Source organism: Platichthys flesus, chromosome 15, assembly GCF_949316205.1.
Source record: "Platichthys flesus chromosome 15, fPlaFle2.1, whole genome shotgun sequence".
Lineage (NCBI taxonomy): Eukaryota > Metazoa > Chordata > Actinopteri > Pleuronectiformes > Pleuronectidae > Platichthys > Platichthys flesus.
Genome location: NC_084959.1, coordinates 6,777,653 through 6,798,041, shown reverse-complemented (window position 1 = coordinate 6,798,041; position 20,389 = coordinate 6,777,653). Strand labels below are relative to the sequence as shown.

Below are 20,389 nucleotides of genomic sequence, written 5' to 3'. Positions count from 1 at the left end.
GAGAGAGAGAGAGAGAGCAGGCAACCGGGTCGTCTTCCATTTCATACAGCTGAACACTTTAGGCCAAAAACCACATTGCATCTTAAAACCGCCGCCTGCTGAAGGCGTAGATTCCTTCGGAGAATGACAGAGTGAAGCAGAAAGAGAAACACTCTGAGCCACGCCAATCAGATATGACAGCGTGTATTCACTCACTTCAAATCTAGAGACTTTCTGTTGATCTAGCTCTGCAGATCCCAAATCCCTCAATGTCGAAATCTCTATTTCTGTGGTTGTAATTTTTTTCCCCTCTGGCAGACAGACCAGACATGATGTCACTGACATCAGCGAGAACCATCGAGCGAAAGAGCTAAAAACAGACATACAGTGCACCTGTAACTGAATTAGTTCTTCAAGGTGCAGCGGAGCGAGATTGAGTTACATGATAACATCTGAGTAGAAACCTGGTCAGTGACTGGGACGTGACCACAGTGGCCCGATTGTTGGAGTCCAGCTCCTGAAAGGAGGAGGGTTCCTGGACACTTTCAGTCTGTGTGGGCTTTGTGGGATTTTTTGTGAGTCTATTTCTGTCCTTGTTGTATGTACCAGGGACTTTTACAATGAAGTTGACTGGAGAAGACCTGAGTCTAAGAAAATGTGTCTCTCCTGGGAGCTGGTGTCATAAAAACATGTCTTGGCAGGTGTGGATCCACCACAAAACCCAAAATGCAGCGGAGGGATTTTAGCTCCATGACTGACACAAACGCTGACCGAGCCAAAAGGAAACTCACCGTGTATGGAAACAAATAAAATACAAAGCCCAGAATAAGAGGAATTTTAATACGAACTGAAAACCTAACTGTGCATATTAACTACTGGATTATTAATCTACACGTGATATTACATAGTGTCTGAATTCCTGTGGTTTGACACTCAAAACCATCATTCCTAAAACTTGGTGGGCTCAATGTTAACAGTCACAAAGAGAACCTTTACATTGAACTTTGTAATGAAGTTTCATGGAACTTTAATATGTAATCGAAATACAAAAATTCAAGGTTTTAGGCATTTTTCTTTTTTGAGTGTTGATCCAGACTTTTATTTGGATCTGCACAAAATTGCACAAGCTCTTAAATATAAATCTCTTAAACTTTTAAATCAATATCCATGAATTATTCTCTGATATATATATATATATATTTATATATAATACATGCATCCGTTCCTCATCGGAATCCACAGCTATGTTTAACCTTGTTTTCTATTTATTACATTTTAATTCTACAGCACCAAATACCAACATGCAGTATCACAAAGAACATTCAAAGTACTTTCAAGGTACTAATCTATATTAGCTATTTTAATCCACTGAAATCAATGTTTTTGAACTTCCACAGCAACCAGTTGTGTGAAAGTCTCAGATTGTCTGAGATACATATCAGTCAAAACTCAAATCCCTGCCAAGCCCTAAAAAGTTTGTTTACTTTGGGATTAACTCGATGATGAACCCAGACAGGGGAGACGGCAGCTTGACAGGGAAGCAACATGTGATCGTCTGGAAGTCATTATGCAAAGGAGGATAAACTCTCCCTCATTTAGTCTCTTTAAAACCCCGGGAGTCGCCTGGAGGCTGGAAACAGGTTCTCAGGGATTCTTCAGCTCCTCATCCAGACAACGCATCCTGTCATCATTTAGAGCACACACACACACACAGACACAGACACACACACACACACACACACACACACACACAAAAACACAAACACACACACACACAGACACACACACACACAAGTGAAATAATAATAGATCTAATGAACCTGTTTAAATTGTATTTGAACATTTTGTGTTAAAAAGCGTGACGTTATATTATTTATCGTAGTCACAATAATTATGTCTTAAGACTGTTTTGTCCTGAAGAATCTTTTGGAGAATGACTTTTTACATTTCCTCACATTAATGTTTCTTGTAATTCATTTTTTCCATTATCTCACAATACTTTTCTTCTTCTTCTTTCCTCTGGGACACTTGTAGTGGAGTGCATTAAACTTAAACAAACTCCTAGATCAAGACTTTCTTCAGCTGTTCCCCAGAGCAGAACACAAACATGTGGTGAAGCTGCTTTCAGCCATCACGCTCTGAGACGATGAATCAGCCTTCCAGAGGAGCAGAGAGGATTCTTTTAAACATAAACAACAAACGTTCATGTAGTGTTTTAGAATTTAAATAATTTGTATAATTTTATAGCTTTTTCTGTAGAATTTACACCTGTTATATTTTGTATTTTATAATGTCTTTGTTCTTCTTATTTCTTTCTTTCTTGTTTTATTAACATTGTATTGTTTTATTACCATTGTCTTTGTGAACTTTTACAAGGCATGAGTGAATTGGAGTCTGACCTTCAGTCAATCGCTCGTAAAGCACTTTGATTTTTAAGGTACTGTATAAATAAAGTTTTGGATTGTTGATTGTCTCCCCAGATGAAGTCAGTTTTGTTATGAGCAGGTTGCCAGCGTTACTATACTCAGGACTTAATTCACCATAATTCAATGATGCATGATGGGAATAAGGAAGTATTGTGACATAATATTAGGAAGGAATGTAAAAGTAATCCAAGTAGATTCTTGCTGTAAACCTTAAAGGACGCATGGCAAATTAAGATTAAGAAAATTAAGAAAGCTATATTATTCAACTTCAATGTGATAAACTGCTATTTATCTTTGCCACAGCAGGATGTGCATGATTTGTTTTTCATAACATCGGTGGAGCCTTTGCTGATGGGGCTGAGTGTCTGCACGGCCGCCTGGTCGAGGTCAGCTGATGCTCTTTGCTGCGTTAAAGTGGGAGGCAGGTAAACAAGCTTTCAAGAAATAAAGTGAAACAAATGCCAGACACCGGGCAATTTCCTGTGAGTGTGTGAGTGGGTGGTGGAGCTGGTTGTGTGAGTAGGTGGGGGTTCATGTGCAACTGTGTGTGTGTGTGTGTGTGTGTACTGTTTGGTGGTCTCTTTTATGTTGCTTTCTCTCAAGTGCTGTTTGACATTCCTGCACTGGGCTAGACCTATTGAGGGAGGATGAAGGAAGGTGAAGGGGGAGCGGAGGAGGAGTAGAAACAGAAAACCTATTGTTGTTTATTTATTCATATTTTCATAAAGATCTTCAACTTCAGAACTTTGCAAATACTTTCTTTTTCATGTTCTAGGATATTCTGAATTGGAAAGTGTGTGTGTGTGTGTGTGTGTGTGTGTGTGTGTGTGTGTGTGTGGTGACAGGGGTGTTATACAGCTGCTAACCAGTAGCAGTAATTCATCCCTCCTCAGAGACGAACAATGTGACACCTTCTCCTGCTAAACTCACTGTGGGCTGCATGCATGTTCAAATTCCGAGCTTTTTAGGAGTCTTGTGGGAAATGATCAGACTTCAGGCCAGTTTCAACTCCAGCTTCCCTCGAAAAACTGCATGTTACATTTGATGTCAATAAAAATGTTAAAACCCTGCGCATTAATATGTGTTTGCTTATTGTTTTCTTATGAGGGTGCTGCACCTTCGCTGTGCAAAGTGATGTTCAAAGTTTTTCCACAGAAAAACTGAGCTCACAACAAATCAGAGTTAAAGCGTGATGCAGAAACTGAGGGTAGACCTACCGAAGTAAAACAAATTTGAAGTTATATAAGACATATAAAGCCATCTACAAACCTAAAGGACCTTTCTATATAAATAGGTTTCCAAAATAAATTAAGCAAAAACACAAACAAATTAATATAGGAATGACGGGGAACAGTTTTTTATGTCTGTGAGATTCATTTAATTTCCCTCAGACACAAATTCCTCTTCCACGAGGTGAATACAACTGTCCATTAAACAAAGCTGAGTCATGAGTCGTGAGAACTGAACTGAACCGGACTCGGATGGACTCACGTATCAGGGACTTCCCCTCCGGTGTCTCATCTTTTAGCTTTTCTGTGCAGCACCTGTTCCTCCTCAGATGAACATGTGCTCCTTCATTGAAGCCGGCGAAGTCGAACCCCTGTGGTTTTGAGAAAAGACGCAGCAGGGAACACAGTTTTTCACACAAGAAACTAACCCGGACACTTTTGTGTATTTTCTGTCCCTCTTTGTTTTAAAGTAAACACTTCACGACACTGCATGCTCATTCTGACTCTATTTACTCCACGTTACAAGCCTATAAGTTTAACAGGCAAACTAGAATCCCCAGTTTACAGTATAACGCAGCACAGGGAGCTTTGTAACCTTCTCGTCATCAACACAGAGGTTTCAAATTACTAACCACAATTAACAGACAGAGGGATCACAGAGCTTTCTGCTTGTTAAATCCCTGAACACCCACTTAGTAGCAGGGATAGCGAACGCACAGCTACTTTTAAATAACTAGTACCACAATACACAGGTGTTTCAAGTGTACCCTGATACTTTCAGTGAAAGTGGCAAAATGCAGTTGTTTAGTGGGAACGCTGGTGGCATATTGATTGGTTTTATTTGCTCCAGTTTTGAGGCTAAGGTAAACAGGATTGCATTAGTTGTGATCTGATCATACTGATCTGGATTATTTAACATGTTTCAATGTGGAACTGCACAGATTACCATTATGCAAAATCAAAAACACTTATCGTGACAGTATAACACCAAGTCAGCTAAACTTCGGGGATTTCAATCCGTCAATTATAGAAAACACAAGTGATTGTGAATCAATTTCACCAACCGGTTCAATGGAGAGGCCAGAAGGGAACGGTTTTCCATGTGCTGACCACAGAAAAACGCTCTATCCTTTTCCTTCCTAAACGATTCTCCTCTAGTTTTGTCTTTTGCTTGTGTCCTTCACCACTGGTACCATAGGGCGGAACCTGCAGCCCAATCAGGTTGCACCGATAGTCCAAAGAGCATTGAGGAGGTACCAGGAAACCGGCCGTTACACGAGGAGGGCTTGACTGTAGAAGGGCATCAACCCAGCAGAGGGTATTTGCTCCTTTATGCGAGGAGGAACCGGAGGAGCACTGCCAGAGCCAGATAAAACGACTTCCAGCAGGCTACTGGTTTGCATATTTCCAGCACCGTGCAGCTCGATTGTTATTCGCCAGAGAACACCAGAATTGGCAGGTCCGCCCTGTTCTCTTCACAGATGAGAGCAGGTTCACACTGAGCACATGTTACAGAGTCTGGAGACGCCGTGGTGAATGGTACACTCCCCGTCACATCATCCACCTTGACAGGTTTGACGGTGGGTCAGTGACCAACAGACCTCCATGTCGTTAGGTACCAGGATGAGATCCTCAGAGAGATTGCCAGAACTCGCGGTGGTGCAGTACAGAGCAGCACAGAGTTAAAGTATTCAAGTTTTAAGTACAGGTACTTCAGAACTATACTGAAGAAGAAAAATGCACATTGACATTTCACATATATGTTGTTGTAGATGTGTTGAATAGATTGGTTTCACAGGCCTTCACAGATGCAGGATTGCTGGCTGGCATCAGCCCTCTGTGTTTCTGCACATCAACTGTAAACACAATGAAGTGAATGTGCTGATCTCAGTTGTCGGCAGCGGGCATGTGTACACGTGAGAAACATTTGTGTTTCCCAGCAGCTTCGAAACATCCAGCACACGGGCACAAAGGGAGCACTGTTATAGTGTTGATCTGGAGTAATTTCTGTGTGTGAGGGGGGGCGTTATTTAATAAAGATTAAATTCGATTTCAATCAATTTCAGATGATACCGAAGCCAAACTCGTGGCCCCAAGCATCATTTCCCTTTATTGTAGTTCTCCACGGGCGGGGGTTCAGTGCCTTGTGTTGATTTATTCTGTTTCATTCTGGAGGCCAAATGTTGATCGGTGCTCTCGACTTTTTCTTTTGTTCCTCAATGAGGCATCTTCCAACTGGAACCACAACTGTAATCAATTAATTGCCCAGAAAGATCAAACCTCATCTGGCAGTGTTGAATTCGAATGATCCACGAAATCCAAAAGGTAACAGGCCGTTTCATTTCGGTCCTTTTTGAATTGCGTCATGTCCTCTTTACCCGTTTGTCTGTCTGTGCTTTAACTTCCAGGTCGAACGATGTCGGTCACTTTCAGGTCACTGCACGTTTAACCATTTTAATTATATAGCACAGAAATAAATTCCTCGGTCCACTCCTCGACGCTGTGGGCCTGTTTGACGATGGCTCCTTCTGAACGTGGATTGTTTACATGCGAGTGCAGCAGATGAAGAGCGCTGGGTTCACTCTGGTGTAATGACCGGGTGTTGGTGTCAGTTGGGAGCTGTCTACGGCTCGTTTAGGTTTCAGTGGATGTCTTGGTTGAAATGGTTTGATGACTCATCCTGGTGAGCTTGATTAGACACTCTTTAAGAGGGGGCGTGTGATAAAGAGAGAGAGAGAGAGAGATTTGGAGAAGGGAGGAAAGTGTGAGAAAGATGGAAGAAGACACAGTTTCCAAAATTAAATTAGTTGGAAATATCAAAAGACGAGATTTATAGAACGTTTTTAAAGATTTATGAAACAACACCTCACAAAAAGTGAAGCCAAAACATCTGGTTTGCCCCCTGGTGGCTGGATGCAGTATAGTTTATAAACACCATCCCCTCCATGTGAAATAAACAAACATTGTTGGGAGATTCAAACACTCACAGTAAGTAGGGAACAAGAAGCACACAACAATCTCTTGTATTTAAATCTGACATTTGGTTTGTGGCTGCTTACATTAGCCGAGGGCTCGGGCCTCTATACCTCAAGGAGAGGTATAGAGGTGGATGCAAAATCAATAATCAATTTTAATAACTGATCCGTGACCATTTCACAACCTTGAACCAACTCTCTAACCTGTTATTATAGCCACAATGACTTAGGTCCTCTAACCTAAAGGAAACACTTAATGTAACCCCAACCACAGTATATTCCTTAACCTAACCAAGTAGTTTTTTTTTAGGTCTAAACCTAACCCGACCGTGACCATCCCAAAACCTTAAATGCATGTTTATTATTGTAATTAACAACAGGCGACCGATAAGCCCGCTACTGGTACACTGACAGTATTCAAGCCTCTTTGGCCACTTAGGGTGGAGACCCTGTTGAATTCAGGATATAAATAAGCTCCATGTCAAAATACGAGACGCTCATAGAGGCAGATAACTTGGGTGGATTATTACGGAACATCACAAATAAAATATAATTCTCGATGCGATTATGCAACTAACAATGAGTTTTGAAGTTGTTACTCAAAACAACTGAGCAGTTGAGGAGGTGACATGTTGCAACACGTCTTTTAGCACAGCGCTGGTCAAAAAGCTGCAACGACCCGCAGGTCAGAGTCCAGCCTTGTGTCCTAGTTTGTATTCTGTATTATTCATTTTCTTATCTTCTGCATTTTCTTTTACATAGAATCAAAGCATAGTCTATACTCTCGCACTGGCATTTGAGTATTTTGCACGTACATGTCTCAAATGTTAAATACAAACATAAAATAAACAGGCTTGCCACATCTCCAACCAGGAATGTCGGGCCCCTGATGAGATATGTTGCACAGCCAGAGCTACATAATAACATATTTTAGACTCATGCAAATACATGTATACATACATACTGTACTCATGCCTCTTTATGAGAAGCACATGCGTGGAATTTCATGTAACACGCAGTCTCATTGGAAACATTTTAACAAGCAGTTCCAGCTCCTGCTCTTCTCCATGCCTTTGAGTGATTTACGGTTTCGCGTAATGCGTAGCTTGACTTGTGATTCCCAAACGTCCCTGATATCCCTCCACCTGCAGTTATGATAAATTATCAGTTGGTTTTCAGTTGCTGAGTGTGAGAAGTTACACTGACAGTGAAAGGGGGGCAATTTAGGGGTTCAGTATCTTGCCAAGGACACTTCGAAGAGAGTGTGGGGTGAGAGTGGGGTTCTTCATTTAGCTTGTTGTTTAACTTTGCACATAAAGCCCCCTTGTTTCCCTGTCAGCACGCTGTCTCAACAGTGAGCAAATATTTTATTCTCGTTTTCGATTGTATCTCATGTTAATGGACAGCACATCTGTTTTTGTTATTCCAACAACTGTAATACTGCGGCACCACATTAAATATTCATTGCTAGCATCTGGTCAGTGTGTGTGGCCAAGAGACAACCGTTCACAACACGGCCGACGATGGACAAGCTGCATCAAGGTTTATTTATATTCTTTTTTCCAAAAAACCACAGTTACTCCTCGAGATTAGTATTTCCTCCCGTATCAACTATTCATGATCAATTATTCTTCAACACATCAACTTGCTGATGTCAAGTCTGCAGCATTCTTACGGGATGGCTCCGGGTCTGTGGTGTTCTTACGGTATGAGATCATCTGTTTTTCATTTCTGACTCAGCAATATTACGGCCACAAAAAATTAAGCTTCATGATTCCCGGAGAACTATTTGCTCCCCCATGGGGCGCTCCGGGCCCCAGCGATGATTAGTGGCACCATTGTTTCCTGCCTGTGTCCAACCAAAGAATTAACCCTTTTCAATAGAGGGGTACCAAGTGATGTGTGAGCACGAAAACTGAATAAAAAATCATCTATAATCTTTATGTTATTGTAGGAAATATGGAACCTATCAGGAGCTGCTACAGCAGACGTTTGGAACTCAGTCAAAATTGGGTTCATGATGCTGAAGTCATTCTGGTATTAAAATTGTAAATGTGAGTTACTGAGGGGAACACGTTAGCAAATATTTGTCAGTGATGTCACAGCAGTAGAATTTACTTTTGTGTCAGTGGCTTCTTCTCGATGACTTGAGTCCAATATCTGTCCTTTGGCCTCCTGAGAGAACTTTGTGGCTTTTCAGCTGCTAAAAGATTTCCATCACTGAGAAGGGCGAGGGGGGAGGGGGGGGGCTGATTCAAATCCCACCCACTCATTATCCACCTACACATAAACCTAGGAGACCCCCCCACCCCCTACAGAGACAAAACGACCAGCTCTCAGAAAGAAACAGAGCCATAAAATCTACATCCCTTCAAACAGCTGAAATTCCCATCTAAATTTGAGCAGAACACTTTCGGTCTATTATGTGCATTTATTTTATTATGAAGCCTATTAAAATTCAGTTTTTTATGACTTACTTAACTACATAACTTTTTACTACTCCAAAGTGTTTTTGCAAAGATTTTTTGACACTATTATACTTTTATTTCTGGTGTCACATTTACCGCCTCAAATCTTTAATCGTGAACTGCAGTGGGCTGATAATGGTTCATGGGTTTATAGTGGGTCACTATCTCCTTTCACATATCACATAATAAATGAATGCATTGTATACAAGTACTGAGTATTTCTGCTGTTAGTTTTTGTAGAGTTTTCTAGGTTTTCCACTTTGATTAAATACACTAAATGTTGTAATATTATTTTCTTTTTCAGTTCTGTTGTAAACATTACATTTGGGTTACGAGTGTGCAGCCTTTGGGAAAACATGCACAACATTGACATATTTCAAATTCATCTGGGCAGAGGAACAATGTTAAAAACCCCAGGTATTCTAATAAAAACACACATCTGTCCGCAACGTTTCTTGCTGAGCTTGAGAGACTCAGCGAGGATTTTACCCAGAAATGTTTTGCTGATTGCTGGATGCTGTTCGGGAACATTAATAACCATCGGAGTCTATTTTCTACCAGAGAAGAAGCTGGGGAATCAGCATTCGAGCAACAGCTCAGATGAGCTCATCCTCCCTGACAGCAGTAATGATCCAGACGGAGGCCGGCGGCGCGTGATTACATCAGCGCCTGTCCTACCTGCCTCCCCCAGGTTCCTCCTGGCTGCGCAATGCACAGTCAAAATCAGGGAGTAAATAGATTTGTCGGCGTTTAAAGAGGACTTCTCCGAAAAAGTCGAATGATAGTCATCTGGGGGGGGGGGGGCTTGGGAGATTGCAGCTCTCTGTAGTTTGACTCAGATTTACCGGCGACGGGCTTTGAAGAAGATACATATCCGAACTGTCGGCAGGCTCATCTGCACAATAACTCTCCAGCGCTGACTGCTCTTTGGATAGCCAGCCTTTGATGTAACGACTAGGGGAGCAGTCTGTGGATACTGTTCAGTGACACCTGCTGAAATGTGACGGTTACCTTTGTTTACATGTCGACACACAAAGTCATGTTTTTCACTTGCGGAAATGTCCTGCTGTAAAACATGTGATAACAGGGAATATATGGAAAAAGGAAAGTGTTTCTTTTACACCAGTATGTCCAAGAATTGAAAATGAGCGCTGTCAGCACCTGATGGATTATCTATGAGCTAATTTCTACGATCCAAGGTCTATAGGGGTTGATTCAAGTGTCTTTACAATAAATTCTATTGAAGTGTCTTTTCAATTGGTCCAAAAAACCACTAACATCTGGCTTCTGTCTGCGATGTGAATGGATATAATGCGGGTCAAATGACACAGGCTGTTATCGGCCTCAGCTCCGATCGGCAGTGATGGAAACTTGACAACCGGGTGACAGGGCTGATTCGTTCTTCTTCTTTATTTTGGTTGTCCAGATGCGGATGGAACAACTTTTCCAGCGCAACTTTTCTGACGCGCACACAATTTACATTTTTTTGTACTTAAACAATGTGCCACAGCATTTCTTCCCCCTCATATCATGCAATATGCTTCACTGGCAAGACAGCAAGGTTCCCGGCACGTTGGTTACCATTTCATGACGCCGTACATGACTCACAAGGGGAAAGAAACAGAAGGGCAAACTCTTATATCAACTTTTTTACCCGCGTTTATACAAATGTCTTGTATAGTCGCTAAATGTGGTGTATTTCAGGATTTAATCTGATTCTTCTTTGTTTGTTCTTCTTGTAAAAACAGTGTGTCGGCTCTAATCATCCCCGTGTGCATCCGTAGTGACTCGTTGCATCACAGCCGCTCATTGTCCAAAGTTTATACGAGACATCAAAAACAGAGTCACTCGTGATGAAGCGTGATGTTTTAGATCCAGCTGGTCTGACCTCAGCGTCGCTCTCCGAGACAGAAACTGGGACGGGTGAGCGTCTGCCTCTAGGTGAGTCAGACCTTCAGACGGAGCCCCACAGGCCGGCAGTCGTCTGAAGAATAAAAAAAAATAGACTGATTCCCAGGAATGTCTATGAGATCATGGGCTGTGCAGTTAGAAAAAATTGTACTACAGCTCAGCGACTCACTCTGTAATTGACTGGAGGAGTTTGAGAATCGAAGCCGCGGGACGGAGAGGATACTGGGATATTCCCTGACATGTGGGAGAGGTCTTTTCTGTCGGTGGGGGGTTGGAGGTGATCGTCAGGCCTTGCTGCTTTTAGCTTAAGACCCTGATCAGTGAGCGACCGGCCTCCTAGTTTTAAGTGGAAGTCCAGATTATCCTCCAAGGACCCGAAGACCAGCAGGTTCTTCTGCTTCCACCATCTAGGTTTTCATTTATTTTTGGTCATGCTGGTTAGTGGCTCTACAGTCTGTTGGGGTTTTCTATTGAAATGTCTCACAGTCATGTTCATCACAGGATGAATTATAATACTGCACTCTTTTCTCCTCCAGCATCTGCATAAGCTCCAACTTTCACTTTGTCTGATACTTTGGTTTAAATTAAATATTAACATGGCCTAGTCATCAGCATTACAACATTTTCGATTGTAATTTTTTACTTTAATGGTGTTTTATCCTCTTGTGGGCTTTTCTTAAATGCTGATTATCAAATGGGTGTTATGTCATATGAGGGACAATTCTCGATCCGAATAGAAGTCCTGTTTACACTATTTACTTCCAAATAACAAACAGATCAAATAAATGACTAATCTCAAACTTCCAGCAATCACACGTGGATTGATGTTTAAGATTATAATGTTTCTTAAAATACAGATAGTTCAAGTTCAATTGTTGGAATTACTCAATTACTTATCTCATTGATGAGGGAGCTACTGGCTAAATGCAGAAAAAAGGGTTAGGGTTAGAAAAAAAGGACAGCATGTATGAATGTATGCGTGTGTGTGTGTGTGTGTGTGTGTGTGTGTGTGTGTGTGTGTGTGTTTGTGTGAATCTATGTATGTACGTGTGTGTGTAATTGTATTTATGAATGTATGAATTAATGGGGAAAATAAACTTCATAGTAAACAGATCACCTCCATTCAGCTCTCTGACTCCCATCACTCACATTCATACCTGTCGCTGAACAGGAAGCTGATTCTCGTGACGCCTCCGAACAAGCTCCGTCCCTCCCACCCGGCGCAGAGCGGCTGGAGCGGGGCAGGAGGAGCTGGGGCAGCCCGGGGGGCAGGACCAGCCGTCACCGCGCGTCACAGGCGGCTTCATTATTTAAACTTGAGGCAGGAGGAGGAAAGTTTTTCAGGGTCGGCACATCGTTGCTTAGCAGCTCCAGGCGCAGGACTCCGGCTGCCTCTCGTCGGCTCTTTCCACTGCACTCTATCAAGGAAGCGCGTCCGTGTCCCTGCTCGGCGTCCATCCGTCTGTCTGTGTGTCCTCTCGCAGTGTCCGTGCCAAACATGTCCCACACCGTGACGCTAAAGGGACCCTCTCCCTGGGGCTTCCGCCTGGTGGGAGGACGGGACTTCAGCACGCCGTTGACCATCTCCAGGGTAGGTGCAAGCTTCACTGTCCGGTGTCTCCGTTGCGTGTCCATTCATTCGGCATGTGCGCAAATACGCAGCGCCGGAGCCACTCGTCAGCCCCTCGGTTCACCTTAGACTCTCTACATTTTTACGCACAAAATTATGACAAAAATGTGGTTTTTACAACGTTTTCATCCTCACAAAGTTTCTACCTGACGAGTTGAAAAGCTCGAGTGAGTCATCCTAAAATCGTGACCTGCTACTTCATCCTAGATGAGATTTGAGATCAGGTCCAGGTCCGTTATCCCTCGCAGCAGGAACTGTAATCGTATTAGGAGAAGCTGACAGACGGTGGCGTCTGATTCCTGGCAGCTGAAGTGGACGGTTCGGTTTGAGTCATATTGGCTGATCAAGGGTCTGTGAACGTCATCTATAGAGTCAATTTATGCGAGATTATTTATATATATATATATAGGATTATTTTTAAAGATTAATCTCATAGCAAAAAATCATATATAATATCATCAATATACGGAAAAAATCCAACAGGTCAAAGGTTAGTTTAACTTAACTTTTAATATAGAAATAATGCGATTCAATGTTATTTTTCCAACTTTTCACAGAGTGAAGGAGGTGAAAAGTTATTATTATTATTATTATTATTATTATTATTGCATGTGTTTATCTGTGAGTTGACCTGGTGGCTCTGCGGTTCTCAAACCTCTGTGAACTTCCCTGACCCTCGGAATATGGGTCAGGAGTCAGTGTGCTGGCAGTGGATCTGGCAGTAGCCTATAGTTTATCCCAGCCTGGGTAAACACAGGGCCGATGCTGCTGCGGGGCTTGTGGAGAGAGAGGGAGGGGGTGGAGGGGCGCTGACATTTGTTTTTCATCAGAGCTCAGTGGTGCTGCTGAGGGATTCCAGGTGTTGTGCTCTGCAGCTGCATCACCGGCCCCAAACCGGCCCTTTAACTACAGGGCCCTCTGCGCTTCAGACCAGAGGTGTAGCTTTTAGATTTACGGCGGGCAATTAACGACTTTCCGAGCGGAGCAGACGGCCGCTGAAGGTCACCTGAAGTGCTCCCTGTTTGAAAACCTATCCCTGAGAAGGAGAGCTGTGTGATGCTGTGTGATTCACAGTTGTCTGAAGGTTTGCTTGTGGCACTTTCTTTTCATAATCAAAGTGAAACGAAAGCTGGATGTTTTGAAATGTCAACTAAAAAATCCAGAAATCAAACACTCACAGCTCTTTGTACCTAAATGTCCTGTTTGGGTAAGGGCTCAGATATGATTGGCCGTGTGGATCGCTCGCTGTACGTTTGATCTCCATGATTCACTTATCTGCACGGAGCGGCGTTTCCAACTTGAGTCTTTGCCCAACACCAGAAGTCATTTGGAAAAAATGGTGAAACCGACACTGTGGCCTCATCTCTCCTGTCCTCACTGCTTACGTTAAAGACCAGATGTTGCTCTGTGCCGCTTCGGGCCGTGTCAGGTTTTTTCGTGACACGTACCTTCCTGACGTCTTGTAGTAATTTGTACAGTAGGCAAGCTGCGGTTTCACTATAATCACCCTCACAATTACTCACCAGTATCTGTTCATGCTTGCATTGCTGCCAATATGAAAAACCATGGCATGCAACGGGGGAGTTCTTTATGTGTGTGTTTGTGTGTTTGTGTGTGTGTGTGTGTGTGTGTGTGTGAACATTGCGTAATTCAGTGATGACGGCATCAGTGAAATTAATTACTCGTTTCACTTTGCAGACAGTTGCATAAGGTGGCAATAAAAGCAACATGGAAAAGCTGTTTGCAAGAATAAATAATGGGGTTGAGGCTGATTCCAGAACTCTTGGCTTGAAAATTAGAGAGGGAAGCAGCTGTTGTGATGCAGGCGCGTTTAGCTAAATGAAAAAGCAATGTCAGAGGCATGTGTTTCGGCTGAGAGATTCAGGATTACACCTCTCGGAGCCTTTTGTATCTCTGACACATCAGCTGACAACACAAAAAGCTTTCTACTGGCACGACATTGTAATTGCTTTCGACTGGTGTCTCATATTCTGGTTCACAGAAGCTGGTCAAAGGAAAAAATTCAACAGAAACTTAGAAAAATAAACTCAGTGATGGGAACAGTGTCTTCTCGCCTCATGTCAAGGGAGCTGCTTGCCTTCTGAGTTTGTGATTCATTGCCGCTGTGTCTCTTAAACTCGTTGTTCCGTCATACGCTTGTTGCATTCTTGTCGTACACTGCGCGCCCAAGACGACAATTACAGGGTGTTGAGCGGTGACACGGAGAGAGATGCATGGTGGGAGACGAGGAGTGCGCCTGTGAGAGTTTCAGAGTGAGATGCTTTATGTCTTACAGGATCCAAAATGTCTCTTTGGGGGATTTTTTTATATCACCTAATCTTCGTACAAGCCAGAACAGTGTGGAGGATGTGGCTCTGTAGAGTAAAAGAAAAGACCGAAAAAAACTTTTGTTTCTTTTGAAGTTTTACAGTTCTTTACATAATCCTTCTGATTATACCTTTTGCTCTGCGTGACTGACAGATCTCCTCCCTTCCTCTTTATTTCTGCATACTTGAAAGCGGATGCCACGAAGCACCTGGGAGACAGTGAAAGTTGTAAATACCAGAAAACAAGGTCTGCTGGCAGCAGCTGGTTCTTTGCTTAAGGTGGTAATGTCCCGGGATGGGCCCATTAGTCTCCTGTCAGCCCATTAGGACTCCCGCCAGTTAACGGCACGTCTACTTGACTCTGGAAACATTCGCCCTGATAACATGCCTGTGTACGCGGTGGCAGCTTGTTAAACGGCTGCGTGCGCACGACAGAGGAAAACCGGCGGGGACGCAGACGAATATGAAAATATCGCTTGTGTAACCGCAGAAGCATTTCGAGAGGACACGCTGAATACGGCAGCTGTGGTTTAAGCCCCTTTTGTGAGCCGACGTCCGGGCAGCGGGTGACGCAGGACGCCTGTCAGTCCTGCCAACGGGCAAACAGTCGTCTGCTGGACAGGAATTTACAGCTGAGTGTTGTTCAAATAATGACCCGAATCCCAGCGTAGCTTCCTGTCTCCGAGTTTTATGTGGCTTATTTAGAGTTCGGGTTTCGCACAAGTTCTTTTAACTGTGTTTGTGGTGAGTGGATGGTTTTTTTTTTAGTATTTTATTTATTGTTTTGTGAGTGAAATACAACAAATTCCAACACAATGTCTTCAAAGTGTGTGTTGCTCAATCATTCATCCTGACGTGAAAGAACTAAACCACAGTGACACAAAATAAGAGAAAACCAACAAAACCTCATGTTTAAGAAACTGGAACCAGAGAATGTTTCAAACTGGTATTCTTCAATCCAACAATATTCAGTCAAAGTCCAACCACAGGCAGACCGATACCTTCTTATCAAAGTGGGAGAATCTGATAAACAGTTGAATGTTGTTTATGGATTCAAAGGAAAGTTATCTTAAAGCAACACTGACACACTCATTTTCATTTTAAATGTTCATTCAAGGGGTTATCGGTCCCTGTATGAACTCCTCCTGCACCCACTGGTCACATACACATGCCTCAGATGCCTCCTTGTAATGGATTTATTGTGATTGATGGGAGCAGAGAGGTAAAGGGATCACACCCAGACTGGAGTAATGATTTAGAAGACTAAAATCTCCTTCAGGCATAAAGTTAAAAATATGATTTTATCCTTCAAGGAATAAATAAAGCAGAGAGAAAAAGAGTCTCATTGTATTTGCACCTTCCTCGTCCTTATTCATTCTTTATCTGTAAGTCCCCACGTATCACATCTTGCTGGTGGAATTTCTGGAATTCTATAGCGTTACAGAGAGAAAAGGCGAAAGCCCTAACGAATCATAACGCTTCACGTGTCTTATGCTGATTAGACAAGTGTATTGAGGCGAATGAATTAGGAGCAACTATAACTTTGATTGCATTAGCGGGTATACATCACATGAACTCAATGTCCCTTGTACCCAGGGAGCGTACATCTGTCCAGCTCCCTGCCACACGGACCCGACATGTGACCTGAAGCCACATGGGTCGGTTTCTTCTGCTGGTCGTCGCTCCTTTTCTCCAGATGCCAGCAGCTCTATTAGAAACAGAGATATCGGCTTCATGGCACCGTCGAGGAATTTCCTGTTGTCATCAAAGCTTTATGTGAAGTTCCTGAGTCCGTAAAGCGGAGGAGACAATGTGAGTCCTTGGGTTGTGGCCGAGCGTTTTCCTCCTCATCTGGCGGTCTGGTGTATGAACGTCTGTAGCTGATGTTCACGCGAGTCCTGGTCTTTCATTGTTGAATAGTCAAAGTGCTTTTGTGTTAAAGGCTGTGATGAAAGCGGGAAGTTCCTCCAGTATTTCTCTTTATATTGACTTGGACAAGTCCCCGTTCTGAACATGTCTGTTTGGAATGAAGAACCCCTCTGCTGCACAAAGAGCTGTTCATCTGTTTACTGTAAGTCCGGCGAATCTCGACTCATTACGCAGAACTCCCGATATACAGAATTCGTTTTTGTTGCCCTTGTTGTGAAACAGGCTTTTGTCATGTTGTCACAAACTTCGTAACACTGAAGAGTCCCGGGTTGCTGATGCTGCAGGAGCACTGGTCGCCTGTTTGTTCAAATTTCATTGATATCGAACAGATCACGTGTCCAAATAGCAACATATCCTACACTGCTCTTCCTTGGGCTTCCTCTCATCTTATGAACTAAGTCTTGATTTATGTGCCTTCCCTTCCAACTGCCTGTCATCTCAGTCAGTGATGATCACCACATCCACGTCTTTGTTTGCCCCATGAACATGTTGAAACTTCACATGGTGACAAAGACCTCTCCAGGGAAAGTGTCTGCAAAAACCAGTCAGAGTGATTATTAATGACATCACGATTCAGATTCACAGGGATCTCCACGCGTTTATTGATGAGTAACATTGATGAGCGATATCGTGGTCATCCTAGACAGACACACAAATGCATTACAGCGTGCTATTAAGCACCAAGTGACTCTCCCATTTCCCCTGCCCTCAGTAAAGTCTAACCTTACATACTGAATTAAATCATGAGCGACGGTGTTTCTTGTTGGTCTTGGCGGACGCAGTGTCTTTGTCTGAGTGTGATAATCACACACCAGCGAGAGACTCACACCCCGAGCTATGTAATGCTTCTCCAAAAGCGTCACCAAGGTCATAACCATGGTTCCTATCGGGCGTCCAACAAGCAAACAAAGGCGCCTGACATGCTGCCAGGAATTATTCTCTCTTGTTGTTGAGATGTGCGCCTCACTGATCCCACCCAGCTGAGAAGGAAAAGAAAGCCTCTGAGGAATTCACGCATGAGAAAAACATTAAGAAGCGACAGGTTCCTCTTTCACAAAGCTTGGAAACAACCCACCACGAGTTGATTCGCTGGTTTTTACAGGTCAAGAGGTGTTTACATGATCGGGTCAGGTTGAATGTGGATATAATTTAACCCTCTGGTCACTGATGTAGAGGCTAAGGGACGTTGGTGTTAGGGTTAGGGTTCCTATTTAAATCCAACTAAAGCGAAAGCTCTAAACAGCTCGAACGTTTATTCTTTTTATATCCAACACTAAATGACCCCTGTCTTGTGATTAAATCTCCATATGTGCGGTAGGAGAACTTGGTAACAGTCAGTTGTGATGGAGCATTTTCTTTGGGAGATTGTTATTTTCATGATCATATTCTAATTGATCTAAAACTAAAATCATAATGGTTAAAACATTCATTCTTTTTGGATTAAATGGAATTATTTCAGTATGAACTACACAGGATGACATAGTCAGTGAAAAGTTATGTTATAACAGTTTTATAACATAACCCACAACGATTTTCAGTCCAGTTCAGAGCAGTTTAACTTCGATGTCTGTGCCTACAAACTGCTTTCTGACTGATACTATATTATACATATACACTGTATTCAGCATAAACTACTTCTTCATAAACTACTTCTACTTCATTTTAAATTTCCTAACAGCAGTAACTATTCAACACTTAGAACAGAAGCTAAAATGAAAGTATTTGTCCCTCATCTCTTTCCTTTTTTGTGCTTAAGGTCAACACCACTTTGATTTTATGGCTCAAATCTTGTAATAAAAGAAAGTCTCACTCTCCCCTGAGGCTGACGTCACACTCAGCGTGCGGCTGCAGCTTTAATGTGCACTGTACTTTTCACATGGACGGTCCACCTGTGTCCTCTGTCTCCCTCCGTCTCCCTCTCAGACCCACAGAGACACACGGCCATTGTGAGACCACAATCGTCAGGCGTCAGCGTGCCACACCATGACTCGTTGTGACACGAGGTTGTCGTTTGCTAACCGCCTCGTCTGGTAGCGTTTAACTATGTCACCGATTGTGATGTGACTGTTTATATTGCCCAGCACCCGGTGAAGTCGCTCTCTGTGGGATCGATTCCGCCTCAAAGCCACAACTGCTGCTCGTGCAATCAGTATAATGATATAATAAAGACCTGTCCGGTGTGTGTATATGTTGTGTAACGTCAAAGTTAAACCTGAAGTCAGGATTTCATGCAGATTTGTCTGAGTGAGAGAAGTGGGTGAAGATGGGATTAAAGTCAGTTTCTTATTTCGTCAAAGTTTGACTTTTATTTCATTTATTTGTCTTTTCTGCCTCACAACAGAAACCAAACATAGTTCACAGCAATTCTGGTTCCCTCTGCCTTTGAGCCAAGATAACTGTTTATTAGCTGCCGTCACACGCCCCAGATCTCAGACGCATGTCTCTTCTTATTTTTAATTCGGGATAATTTAATCTTATTTCTGTCAACACATGAAAGAAGGGGAAATGGATGTCTTAGCTTTTGTCACTTGCATGTTAGTAAAAGGACAAAAATAAAAAGTTACAGTTAAAAAAACACCTACAAATTGATGGTATTCTTTAAAGCTGCTTGGAGTAATTAGAAAATGCTGCTAAATATTAAAGCTCCACAGCTCCATCATCACTACATACCTACATCTGCAGTGTAAATATAGCAGATGATGATGATACTTCTGAACCACACCACTCTACACCCTCCTAACGTTAGGGGAATGTTTAACCTCTGGTGACGACCTCAGCCATGGCACTTGGCATACCACCACTGTGTGTGTGTGTGTGCATGTGTGTGTGTTTGTGTGTGGGCCCTTGTGTGCGTGTGATTCATGCTTAACTATTCGTGGCCTGACCCTGAAGTACTCACTTATGGACTTGAACAATCCACTATGACGCAACCCAGGGTCAAATCAAATCAAACACACCCATCCACCCCCCCACACACACAGATACACACACACACCCATACATGTTTGTACTTCTATCTTAGTGAGGACACTGATTGACATAATCTTAACCGTGCAAACTAAATGCCTTATCCTAACCTAAACCTTTTTCTAACCTTAACCCTAAAACCAAGTCCTAACTCTCAAACAGCCCATTGAAAAAGCGAGGACTGTTGAAATGTCCTCACTATCCAAAGATGTCCTCATTCTGTAGGGTCAATGCTTAAAATGGTCCTCACAAAGATATAAGTAAAGGAACACACACACACCCCCCCCAACACAATCAGTGACATTTCTAATACTCTTTAAAAAAGTATTTATTCTGAAACCACCCCCCCTTCGATCATACTGTCCAGATTTGGGATTGATGTTATTTCTGCAAAAGCAGCTGATGAACCAAGTGGGTTCAGAGTCTTTTCCTTTCTTTGCACGAGACTCATGCACATTTCCCAGAATGCCGCTCACCTCTGAGCTTGCCGGAACTGAGTCAGGGACATTGGGGTCATTAAAAAGCTGTAAATCAGGACCCCCACATCT

At 42.8% G+C, this 20,389-nt stretch overlaps 1 protein-coding gene across 1 annotated transcript in view; it reads left to right on the top strand.

Annotated features, from left to right (window-relative positions):
• Positions 1-12,163: 12,163 nt before the first annotated feature.
• Positions 12,164-20,389, top strand: part of pdlim4 (PDZ and LIM domain 4) — a 44,413-nt gene continuing 36,187 nt past the window's right edge. The window contains exon 1 of the mRNA XM_062406580.1: positions 12,164-12,579. Coding sequence (XP_062262564.1) covers positions 12,487-12,579 — 93 coding nt within the window. The 5' untranslated portion in view covers positions 12,164-12,486. The remainder of the gene's footprint in view (positions 12,580-20,389) is intronic.